We start from the raw sequence: 11,083 nt of genomic DNA, 5'->3' as shown, positions 1-11,083 counted from the left end.
TATGTATGTATGTGTGTGTGTATGTATGTATGTATGTATGTATGTATGTATGTATGTGTGTGTGTATGTATGTATGTATGTATGTATGTATGTATGTATGTATGTATGTGTGTATGTATGTATGTATGTATGTATGTATGTATGTATGTATGTATGTATGTATGTATGTAACTTTTAGAACAATGTATATATATTTACAATTCTATATATTGGTTAAATATATAAATAACTATGTAATGTCTATCCCGTGTTTTTCTGGATAGATACCAAACATTGTTATACATAACGTACCAACGTACTAACAACTAACACCTGTTTTGCTAACATAGTTGAGTTTGTTAATTTACTAACAACTAACATCTAACATACCTCTCATAGATCATTTAGGGAAAATTTTTATTATTTGCTGAAAATTTGTGTGAACATGGAACATTTCTGTTTAGGTGGCCATACTAGATGAATTTCATATAAATTCTATTATGGTCATCCTGCTTTCTTTTAATTTTCAATTTTGAGAAGCAAATAAATAATTTAGTTTCGTTTCGTTTCGTATGTATATATGTATGTATGTGTGTATGTATGCATGTATGTTTGTATGTATGTATGTGTGTATGTATGCATGTATGTATATTATGTTTGTATGTATGTATGTATATGTGTGTGTATGTATGTATGTATGTATGTTGTACATTTGCTTTTTCCATCCCATTTCTCCGTAGATATGATTTGTTGGCTCGAAGAAATCAATGTTTGTCCTCTATACAAAATTATCTAAACAAATGTATTTTGTATGTTTGCATGTGTTTGTCTGTATGTGTGTGTGTATGTATGTATGTGTTTGTATGTATGTGTGTATGTATTTATGTGTTCATGTATGTGTGAATGTATGTGTATTGATTCTCTCAATGCAGTGACTTACATACCGAACTACGATTGTAAAGGAAAAGAGATCATCATCACTTCTTCTTCCTCCTCCTCATCTTCATCATCACCAACAACGTCATCATCATCATCATCGTCATCATTATCATCATCGACAAGTGGTTACCTATCGAATTATATAACGGGCGAGACCCAGCAAGGTTCAGACTCGTGCCCCTGGGTCATAAGAGGTCAACCGGGCTCAAAGTTCAAGTTCACCTTGATGGATTACGCCGTGATTGATGGCGGTCCTGTAAAAAGTGGCGTGTGTAGTATTTACGGAAAGGTTAGGAGGTCGTCGTAGTCGTCGTTGTGGTTGCTACAGCAGCTGCTTGTTTTATTACTTATTCAACTGTCGAACATGCGATTCACAAGAGCAATCACTCCATTATCCAAATTTGTTCACTTCATCTTTCAGTTGTCCATTAATTCATTTCTCTCTTCATTCCGTTATACTTTCATTCGTTTGTTTTTTTTTATCCATCCATCCATCAGCCGATTCATTTGTTCATTAGTCCGTCCATCCATCATGCAGATAAATGAGACTCTAATATGTGGTGGAGAGCACAGAAGTCACGTGATTTTTACGTCAATTGATGACGTCGTCAGAGTTGAAATTTCCAATCCTCGTCCCGTTAAAGAACCCCCTTATTTCCTTTTCAAATATGAAAGTTCGTGACGTCATTGTGATCACGTGTGTGTGTCTGTTTGTGTTTGTGTACGTGTGTGTGTGTGTGTGTGTGTGTGTGTGTGTGTGTGTGTGTGTGTGTGTGTGTGTGTGTGTGTGTGTGTGTGTGTGTTTGCACTTTTGTTTCATAATCTGTCAAAACTGTTTTTTATTTTGTCGTTCAGCCCACCGTTGTTCACTCCATCAATCATTTCATTCATCCAAACTTAGCCCAGTATTTAATCCATCTCAATTAATTCATCCAATCACATGTCAGTATTCTCAACCCATACCATCTCAATCATCCAATCACATTGCAGTATTCAATCCACATCCTTAAAACCATCCAATCATATTACAGTATTCAAACCACATCTTTTAAATCATCCAATCACATTACAATATTCAAGCCCCATCCTTTAAATCATCTAATCACATTTCAGTATTTCACTGCCCAGACATGCTAGCCCCATCTGGTTCAGTTTTCTTGGAGAAGCAACCGGACAAACTAGTTTTATTTTGTCGCCATGATAGTAACAACGACAACAATCACCACAATAATTATCATAATAATAAAAATAATTATGACGTCAACAACTATAATAACGATTTCATTATTAATCGCGGATCGGCTGGTAGAAATGTATTAAACGGTAGTCTAAAAATCGTCAGCAGCAATAGCAATGACGCCGATGATGACGTCATTGGCGAATATAAAAATAAGAATAAGAATAACAATTTGTGGACGTTGACTTGTGTCGGTAGCAAATGGATCGGTAAAGTACCGAACTGTACACATCAAGATGACGTAGGAGGGATGGGCGGTTCCTGGGGTCTTACCGGTCAAATATTTGGATCGAGTGGTCAAGTTTCTAGAAGTTGGTTTCGATTTTTACACTCAGAAATACAAAACACCCTCACAGGCACATACACACCAATCCTAACACCCCAATAATCCACCATAAAATACACTGGCTACAGATATAATCGCTTTCTTCATCGCCGTCATAGCGTTGTTAGTGGCTGTCGTCATCGTCGTCATCGGGGTCTTTTCAATTGCTAGGTACTCTGTATTGTGTATTCTTTATACACTCGGGTATTTGTGTGTGTATTTTGTATACATTGTATATTTTGTAGTAGTGTGTATTTTGGGTGTTTATGTCATATTCATCTTCATATTCATCTTTATATATATATATATAATTAAAAATTTTAATTATATATATATAATTAAAAATTAAAAATCAACAATTAAAAAGCGCTGTATATAAATTTCCGTAATAATAATAATAATAAAAATAATATATATATATATATATTTAAGTACATACGTATGTGTACACATTTGTATTGTGATTAGCGTACATTTGTGTATAATTGTATTCGTATTAATGAGGTATTTTGGGTATTTGGTATTTCGAGCAGTTGGAGTAGAACGCTGTACGACGCCATTTAATCAAATGCAAATTAGGAAGTATGTATGCATTGATGCTGTGATGGATGGATGGAAAATTGCGTAGATGGATGAATGAAAAGATGGACCGACAGACGAGGGGGACGAATGGATGAAAAGATGGTTTGACAAACGGACAGATGGATGAATAAAAATTGGGTTGAATGAAAAATCAGATAAAGGATGAGGGGATGAAAGTCTAAGAAAATAATTAAGCGAACAAATTCATATTAAGCATACTTACTGTTTAGCAAACAATGTAAACACACATACAAACACACACACATACAAACATACGCACATGCAAACACACATACAAACACACATACAAACGCACATACATACGCACATACAAACACACATACATACACACAATTACATACAAACGAACGAACGAACGAACAAACAAACGAACAAACAAACAAACAAACCCGATTATAAATGCATGCTGGGAGACCGGCGCTGTCATCACAACGCTAAATCACGAACGCAACTTGTCAATATGAAGATAACAAAAATAAATGCGTATAGCTGTAAATGTGCCTTCGTACGCCTCTTTGTATCTGTCTACCACCTTGCTACAAAAGTACGTATGTACGCTACGGACGTGTTTATTAGGTGTGTTTCTATCTGTATTTGTATCTAAATGAACCAGACAAACATACATGAAGGAGACAAAGTAGTGTTACAAAAACATTCGACACCTATGGCGATAAGTTATAGCATTGAATGTGACGTCAACTAGTAGTAAACGTCATCCATCCCATCGTCACTGACGTTCGCAGGTCACGGAAAAAATCGCGAGAAGAGCGCCGGCGACGAGACGTTCGCGAAAAAGTTCTCGGTGTGACGTCATCATCGTCAAGCGCCATCTTGGATTCACTTGTAGTTCAAGGTCAACTGAACAGCAACAGCATGGCCAACAGCAGCATCCAACATCTCCAGCAACTGCCACCTCCTCCATATCACGAACGCAATACCATGACGAACGCACAGCGCGAGAAGGATTATCGGTATCACGCGCTCAGCAAACTCGTTTCGGAGGCTGATTTTGATTCGGCGAAAGTTTCAAATCTGATGCCACCGAAAAAAAGTCACATCGCCATGAAAGTTGCCGGAAGTTACGTCATGCCACCTCCGCCGTCTTCTTCGTCGTCTTCTCACGTTTCCTGTTCCTCTCATCCACTTCCGCCTGCTAGTGCAATTCAGAAAAATATTCTCAACAACATCAACAACAACAACATCAACAACAACAACATCAACAACAGCAACATCAACAACAGCAGCAATCTTACAGATGAGCTATCAAACGTGGATGCAAGTGATGGTGGTGGCTCCTTGCTGGTTCTCAACTTCAACAGACCCTTACAACAACTATTTCCGCAACAGCAACAACAACTTTTCCAACAACAACAATTTCAGCAACAATATCCAACAAAACAGTTGTATCAACATTCCCAATTCTTACCTCTGACGCAGCAGCAGCAGCAGCCACAAGAGCAGCAACAGCAGCCGCTGCAACAACAGTACGACGAACATATATACGAAAGTCCAAAATTTTTACACAAATCTTACATGGACGTACACTCAACTAGCAACGAATGAACTTTGAACTTTTGACCTCTGAACTCCGCACTCGTCATAATAACAATAACAACAACAACAATAATAATAATAATCTTCGTTAATTACGTAATAACGACAATAATAATAATGACAATATGAAATTTTCATTATCTTTATTTTTTCAAGGTGGGCCATTCCGTTTGGAACATTACTCTCGTGAATATCTTATACATGTATGTGTGTATGTACGTGTGTTTATCTGTGTGTGTGTGTTTGTGCGTGCGTGTGTGTGTGTGTGAGAGAGAGAGAGAGAGAGAGAAAAGAGTAAGTATTGAGAAATTGACAAGGCTTCTAGCGTTTAACAAAATCTTTTTTTTTATTGAAAGTTAAATAAATTTGTAATGAGTTTTTTTTTTTATTATTAAAAAGTGAAATTAAATTTAAATTTTTTTAAAATGACGTCGTCATTGAATATCTTTTTAAACTGACAATTACGTCACAAAAAAATAACCAAAAAAAAAACAAAATAGAAAATGGTATATCAAAATAATTTTTATTGAATAAAAAAATCACTGTATATATGTATGTATTCATGTGTAATGTGTGAGTTTTCGGTTTGTACGTGTTTGTTTGTATGTATGTGTGTGTATGTGTGTGTAGGTGTGTATGGTATTAATTAATATTGCAGAAACAACCTTTATCACTAGGAGACAACATCGATCGAGAAAAGATGAAGGACTGAACGAGAGCACGAATGAATGAATGAACAAACGAATGAATGAATGCATAAATGAATGAACGAACAAATGAATGAATGAATGTTAGAATGAACGAATGAACAAATGAAAAATTCACATCTTCTTTCATCAGAAATTCTTAAACTTCACCTATTGAAAATTCACGCTACGTAATTATTACGATAAATTATTATAAGATTTAAAAATACATGACGTAATATAATTACGACGTAATATAATTATGACGTAATATAATTACGACGTAATATAACTACGACGTAATATAATTATGACGTAATATAATTATACCTAGAACACGACACGCACACGCACACATAATCACAAACGCGCAAAAAAGCATCTCTGACTCTTTTTAATCTACTGAAAAAAAAATGAAATTTTTCATCTTCTTCTTAAACATAGTTACGGAATGATTTTGTTTGTTTATTATTATTGATATTATTATTATTGATGGTGGTTGTAGTAGTAGTAATGGCATATGTGTGTTTGAGTATATATATGCGTGTGTGTGTGAGTATATAAATGAGTGTGTGTGTGTGTGTGTGTGCGTGTGTGTAATTCTAATTTATCAAAAACCTAAATATCACCAATTTAACAATGGATCAAAATAATAATTTATTATTATTATCATTATTATAATTAAATCTGTAAGAAAATAATTTTTTATAATTTAAAAAGACACTAAACATGATATGGGCGAGGGTAACGTAGGAACGAAAAAACGAATGAATGAATGATTGAGAAAAGGAAAAAACAAAAAAATTATGAACGGATGAATGAACGAATAATAGATAATAATAATAACTTTTCTAATTCATAATTCATTTTATTACAATTTGTAATATGCCAACAAGCTTTGATATATTGATCCCGCTATATTCAAAACAAATTTATGAAAATTTCTCTAAAATGTTTAAATACGCTGCTGATACACTCACTCATTCATTGATATTCATTCAACCATTCATTCATTTAGTCGTTCAGTCATTCAATCATTCATCCATTCATTAATTCATCATTCACACAACGTATACATATATATATATATATATATATTGCAGTGTAATAGTTCAATATATATATATTTTATTTGAAAATACTAAAAATTATTTCCATATGATGGTGACAAAATGAGTCCAGTGAGTAAAAAAGTAAAAAAAATCATTCATTCCGTTGGTTCTTCTATTTAACAATTCATTCAACTCACTCATTCACTCACTCACTCATTCATTCACTCATTCATTCATTCACTCACTATATAACTCTGACAATACACAGCAGGCATGTATATAAATATACGTACGGAATAATGAACTCTGAAAGAAGTTTTTTACAATAAATAAATCTTAAAAAATACTACAAAAAGTAAATACAAATACCACAATAAAATAAGCATCTACAATATTTCTCATTCCTCTTCTACAAAGATATATATAATTTTTTGAAGCAACTTTTGAAAAAGAAAATAATTTAATTCATAAAAATAATTAATATGCAACGAAGATAAACAGAAAATGTTGTTGTTGTAGTTGCTGTTGTTGTTGTTGTTGTTGTTATAACAACTACCACAATACAACAATAATATTAACGTTGATGCGTGTTATCAGGTATTTTCTTTAAGTCTCGGCCATAAAAACTTCTTAACAATTTGAAAGGAGTCATTCATATTGATTGATTCATTCATGCATTCATTCACTGATTCGTTCATTTTTTCGTGCATTCATCCATGCATGCATTCATCATTTCATCCAAACATTCATTCATTCATTCATTCATTCATCAATTCATTCATTCATTCATTCATTCATTCATTCATTCATTCATTCATTCATTCATTCATTCATCAATTCATTCATTCATTTCTTCATCTCTAACTCGCAACAGCGGATAATAAAATGTGGAAATATTTATGATGAAATTCTTTACTAAATGATATATAAAAATCGTCTGCCTCCCTCTTTTTTTTTCACTCTCTCTTTCTTTCTCTCTCTCTCTCTCTCTCTCTCTCTCTCTCTCTATATATATATATATATATATATATATATATATATATATATATATATATATATATATATATATATATATGTATATATGTACATACTATATGTATATATATATTAGGTATAATGCAATATAATACAATACAATACACAATACAAAATCCTAAGGAGGATACAACAACAACAACAACAACAACAACAACAACAACAACAACAACAACAATAATAATAATAATAATAACTATTATTATTATTATTATACTAATAATAATAATTATTAATAATAACTATTATTATTATTATTGGTAAAAAAGTTATCTTAAATCTTTATAGGAATGAATTTATGATTGACAGATTGATTGGTTGGTTGATTGATTGCTTGATTGATTGCTTGATTGGTTGATGCATTGATTGATATATTTATTGATTGATCAATTGACTGTTGATTAGTTGGATGTCATGGCTTATTGAAATTGTCTTTTGTACATATTGTAGTTTTATCCTAATTCGGTATTGTTGTAATTGTAGTTGATGACGACGATGACGATGGGGATGACAAAAATGATGATGATGATGATGGTGACGATGATGATGGTGACGAAGATGATGCTGAAGATGATGATGACGATGATCACGGTGTGCCTCGACCAGAAAATGGATGAAGATGTATCTCTCTTAGGCTATAGGCATCTGTAAAAATTATTATTATCATTATTACTTTTATTATTATTATTATTTATTATTATCATCATCATCGTTATCATCGTCACCATCATAGTCATTATCATTTTCATCATTGTCTAACATCATATGGCAAATTGACGTCTTCGAAGTTTAAAATGTTGCTGTTGTTGTTATTGTTGTTGTTGTGGTTATATGCAGTTTTTTTGATAACGATATCATCTTTTATCGGCTTGAACATGCATTGTTCGTGTATTAAAAACTCGTTATTAGTGTTATTGCTGTTATTAGTATTATTATTATTATTATTATTGTGGTTGTTGTTGTTAATAATGTTATTGTTGTTATTTTTATTAACGTTATTGTTGTTAGTAGTTGCGTTGACGTTGTTGTTATAATTAATGTGTTGTTGTTGTAGTTGTTTTTGTTGTGGCTTCTTCCTCTGTGGAGGTTTGTATTGTTGTTTGTTGTTGTTGTTGTTGGGGTCGTTAGATCGACCGTAACTACTATCAGTACTGCTCGGACTTGGCGGTTGGTGATGATGATGATGGTGGTGATGGTGGGCCGATTTGGAAGTGCGAGATTTCAGCTTCTTCGTTTCTGTGTGTATGTGTGCGTGCGTGTGTGTGTGTGTGTGGTTGATTGATTGATTGAACGATTAAATTGATGTATGGATGAACAAATCAATGAATGAATAAATGAGTAAGTGAGTGAATGCATGAATGAATGAATGAGTGAATGAATGAATGAACGAACGAACGAACGAACGAACGAACGAACGAACGAATGAATGAATGAAGTACCTTTGCTAACGACAGGGTTAGAGCACGCATCGTTAACTGAAAGTTGGGCGATTTTCGCCATGTTTGCCTTAAACGATTCTTTGGTTTTATGATCATTATCAAAATCATCACCGTCCTGATCATCGTCATCATCATCATCATCATGATCAGCGTCGTCATCTTCGTCGTCGTTGTTGATGTTGTTGTTGTTGTTTTGAGGAAAGTGATTGTCGATGTAATCTATCGTCATCCATTCTGCTCATGAATTTTTGATGGGTGGTGAGTAATGAATGGACGAATGAATGAATGAATGAATAAATGAATGAATAAATGAATGGATAAATGAATGAATGAACAAATGATTAATTGAATGGATAGACTGATGAATACAAACCTCTCGCGTTCTTATTAGCAGGTTTATTTTTAATCAAAACGTCGTAAGGTAGGGCGGGGCCAGTCTGATCACGTGATTTAGCGTATTGACCTCCGGGGTAAAGGTCAAAGTTTAAAGTTTTGTGGTCAGTTAGAGGTAGGGTGGGTCGACGTCTTTGATGGAAGTGGGCCGAAAATTGCTGATCGTTGAAACTTTGGATGAGGTGATCGCTTTCCAGGCTGCTATTTAGGTTTCTGCGTATGTTTGTATGTATGTGTGCACGTGTGTATACGTGTATGTGTATGTTTGTGTGTATGTGTGTACGTGTGTGTATGCGTATGTGTATGTATGTTTGTCTGTGTGTGTTTGTATGTAATTAAGTTATCATCAGTGTCAGCCAACCGACCCATTGCACGGGCTGTCGTAGGAACTGCTGTGAGTTTTGCTGTACGGATGATGCTGTGATGGTGAAGACGGTGGCGAACTTCTGACGTCACGCGACATTCCAAGGTCACGTGTCTTTTCAAGATCACGTGTGCTCGCAAGGTCACATGTCCTGTCAAGGTCGTCTCCGTAATTGAGGCCACTGAGGCTAGGGTACCAGCCGTTGTGGGCGTCTAAACACGGCGGATGCTGGATGTAAACACTGACGTCATCGATTACGTCATTGTTGTCGTGGGTGTTGTTATATGACGTTTGAATGTTGTTGTTCTTGAATTTGCTGTTGTTGTTGTTGTTGTTGTTGTAGATGTTAAATGTCGTTGTTGATGTCGTTGATGAAATTAAATTGCTGTTGTTGAAGTTCTGGCGATAGAGCGGTGGTGGCAGAGGTTCAAGGGAGGAATAACAATTGTTGTTGTTGTTGTTGCTGTTGTTGTTGTTTGCAATTGAAGATGTTGTTGTTGATGAACTGTTTCGCTGTTGCGTGGTCTTGTTGCTAACCCGGCTTACGTGACCATCTTGAAAAATTAGAAAAACAAACATAAAAAAATACAAATAAAAAACACAAAAAATGCATTGCAAAACATCAAAATACAACAAATACAACAAAAAATACAAAAAAACATCAGGTGCACTCAAACAAAACTGCGAACAACAAATCACAAAAACACACCAACCTAGCATAACATTATTCACTGTGCCCGTGCCGGTAGACGGAACTTTAATGTTATTTCTGCTACTTCTTATGTTACTACAACTGCTACTACCAAAGTTATTGTTGTTGTTGTTGTTGTTGCTGTTGTTTGTGCTGTTTAGCTGTTTTTGTATCATGTAGGCTGCCGGATTGGGAATTAGAGTATTTCCGTTCGAAGATTTGTTGTTGGTGTTGTTGTTGGTGTTGTTGTTGGTGTTGTTGTTGTTGTTGCTGTTGTTGTTTATGATCGTTGTCATGGTTAAGCTAGAAGCAGCTGTTGCTAAAAAGCAAACATAATCATTGTTAGCAATGATATAGTATTAATTATTCGTTTTTTAAACAATTTTCGGAAAAATTAACAAGGTATAATTATAATTATACAAACAACAACAGCATCGTACCTGGATTTGTTGTGTGGAAAAGATGTTGTTGTTGTTGTTGGTCTGCTTGCGACAACAATATGCCAGAAGAGTTGAAACTGCCGTCGGCAAATGTTGAAGAATCCAGGTGTTGTTGTTGTTGTTGTTGTTGATGTTGTTGATGGTCTTGTACGGATTCCACTTTTGAAAAAAAAAAATTGAAAAAATATACGATCATGAGGTCAGTCATCTTTGCCTGAAGCGTTATCATGCTAGTCAACATTGACAAAATTATCATCATTATTGTCATCACTAACATCATCATCACAATGAGAAACAACAACAACGTCAACAATCACAGGCAACAACAGCAATAGCAACAACATTT

At 34.3% G+C, this 11,083-nt stretch overlaps 2 protein-coding genes across 2 annotated transcripts in view; one reads left to right on the top strand and one right to left on the bottom strand.

The window, feature by feature from the left end:
- HELRODRAFT_170702 (hypothetical protein) overlaps nucleotides 1-4,646 on the top strand; it is a gene marked incomplete at both ends in the record, with an annotated part of 16,913 nt that extends 12,267 nt beyond the window's left edge. The window contains 5 exons of the mRNA XM_009016497.1: nucleotides 1,042-1,207; nucleotides 1,457-1,592; nucleotides 2,047-2,466; nucleotides 2,570-2,651; nucleotides 3,827-4,646. Coding sequence (XP_009014745.1) covers nucleotides 1,042-1,207; nucleotides 1,457-1,592; nucleotides 2,047-2,466; nucleotides 2,570-2,651; nucleotides 3,827-4,646 — 1,624 coding nt within the window. The remainder of the gene's footprint in view (nucleotides 1-1,041; nucleotides 1,208-1,456; nucleotides 1,593-2,046; nucleotides 2,467-2,569; nucleotides 2,652-3,826) is intronic.
- A 3,512-nt stretch (nucleotides 4,647-8,158) lies between these two features.
- On the bottom strand, nucleotides 8,159-10,593 carry HELRODRAFT_170701 (hypothetical protein; the record flags this gene model as incomplete). The annotated part of the gene is made up of 4 exons (XM_009016496.1): nucleotides 8,159-8,646; nucleotides 9,223-9,455; nucleotides 9,608-10,069; nucleotides 10,316-10,593. The coding sequence occupies 4 exons, from the start codon at nucleotides 10,591-10,593 to the stop codon at nucleotides 8,159-8,161; spliced, it is 1,461 nt and encodes a 486-aa protein (XP_009014744.1).
- Nucleotides 10,594-11,083: the final 490 nt, after the last annotated feature.

The sequence above is a fragment of the Helobdella robusta genome, assembly GCF_000326865.2.
Source record: "Helobdella robusta unplaced genomic scaffold HELROscaffold_18, whole genome shotgun sequence".
NCBI classification, from domain to species: Eukaryota; Metazoa; Annelida; class Clitellata; order Rhynchobdellida; family Glossiphoniidae; genus Helobdella; species Helobdella robusta.
This window is presented reverse-complemented; position numbering and strand designations above follow the sequence as displayed.